The 1,509-nt window shown below is 62.0% G+C and overlaps 1 protein-coding gene across 1 annotated transcript; it reads left to right on the forward strand.

Annotated features, from left to right (window-relative positions):
* Positions 1–6: 6 nt before the first annotated feature.
* RASD1 (RAS, dexamethasone-induced 1) lies at positions 7–1,186 on the forward strand. The gene is made up of 2 exons (XM_010294309.1): positions 7–350; positions 636–1,186. The coding sequence occupies exons 1-2, from the start codon at positions 65–67 to the stop codon at positions 1,184–1,186; spliced, it is 837 nt and encodes a 278-aa protein (XP_010292611.1). The 5' UTR covers positions 7–64.
* Positions 1,187–1,509: the final 323 nt, after the last annotated feature.

Below are 1,509 nucleotides of genomic sequence, written 5' to 3' on the forward strand. Positions count from 1 at the left end.
CTCCTCCTCCTCCTCCTCCTCCTTCTTCTTCCTCTCGGCGCAAGCTGCCTCTTCGCCGGCTTCAATGAAACTGGCAGCGATGATCAAGAAGATGTGTCCCAGCGACGCTGAGCTGAGCATCCCCGCCAAGAACTGCTACCGCATGGTCATCCTGGGCTCCTCCAAGGTGGGCAAGACGGCCATCGTCTCGCGCTTCCTCACCGGCCGCTTCGAGGAGCAATACACACCCACCATCGAGGACTTCCACCGCAAGTTCTACAGCATCCGCGGCGAAGTCTACCAGCTCGACATCCTGGACACGTCGGGCAACCACCCCTTCCCAGCCATGCGCCGCCTCTCCATTCTCACAGGTACTTGGCTGGAGAATGCCAGGAGGATGGGGGGGTTCCCTTGCTGAATTTCAGGCTTTCTTGCCCAGTTTGGGGATGTTCCTCCGGTCCCAGGAGGAGGGGGGCGGGAATTTGTGTGTGCACGGGGTGGGCAGCTTTGCCTCCTGCACGGACGGGTTGGATGGGAGGATGCGGGACCCGGGTGCTGCCTGGTCCTTCCCTCCCCAAGTCTCTATATGGCTTAGGCAGCGGGTCCCCGCGTGTCCCTGTCCCTGCAGCCATCTCACGTTCCCTCTTTGTCCCCAGGAGACGTGTTCATCCTCGTGTTCAGCCTGGACAACCGGGACTCCTTTGAGGAGGTGCAGCGCCTGAAGCAGCAAATCCTGGAGACCAAGTCGTGCCTGAAGAACAAAACCAAGGAGAACATAGAGGTGCCCCTGGTCATCTGCGGCAACAAGGGCGACCGGGACTTTTACCGAGAGGTGCAACCCCGGGAGATCGAGCAGCTGGTGGGAGGGGACCCCAAAAAATGTGCCTACTTCGAGATCTCGGCCAAGAAGAACAGCAGCCTGGACCAGATGTTTCAGGCGCTCTTTGCCATGGCCAAGCTGCCCAGCGAGATGAGCCCCGACCTGCACCGCAAGGTCTCGGTACAGTACTGCGACATCCTGCACAAGAAGGCACTGAAAGGCAAAAAGCTGCTCAAAGAGGGGGGCCGGGGCAGCACGGAGGAGGCGTACGGCATCGTGGCCCCCTTCGCCCGGCGGCCCAGCGTCCACAGCGACCTCATGTACATCCGGGAGAAAGCCATCGGCGGCGGGCACGGCAAGGAGAAGGACCGCTGCGTGATCAGCTAGGAGCCCCGGCTCACCCCGCGACGGAAGGAAGGAAGGAAGGAAGGAAGGAAGGAAGGAAGGAAAGAACTGAGGAAGAAAGGAAGGAAGGGGGAAAAGATGCTCGTTTCCTAATTGACTTTGGGCAGGCAGGAGGGTGGGCAGGCACCCACCCGGGCAGAAAGGGGGTCACCTCTTCCCCAGCCTCCCTCTTCCCGAGGGATCGCTTTCACCAGCCCCCTTCCCGCGGGGGCGCATTTTGGGAGCGAGGGGTGCGACGGGGGAGGCTTCGGAGGGCAGAAGGGGGGTGCCGCTGGGACCAGCCCCCTCCGGGCCGAAAGGCAGGG

The sequence above is a fragment of the Phaethon lepturus genome, unplaced genomic scaffold (assembly GCF_000687285.1).
Source record: "Phaethon lepturus isolate BGI_N335 unplaced genomic scaffold, ASM68728v1 scaffold43450, whole genome shotgun sequence".
Taxonomy (NCBI): Eukaryota; Metazoa; Chordata; class Aves; order Phaethontiformes; family Phaethontidae; genus Phaethon; species Phaethon lepturus.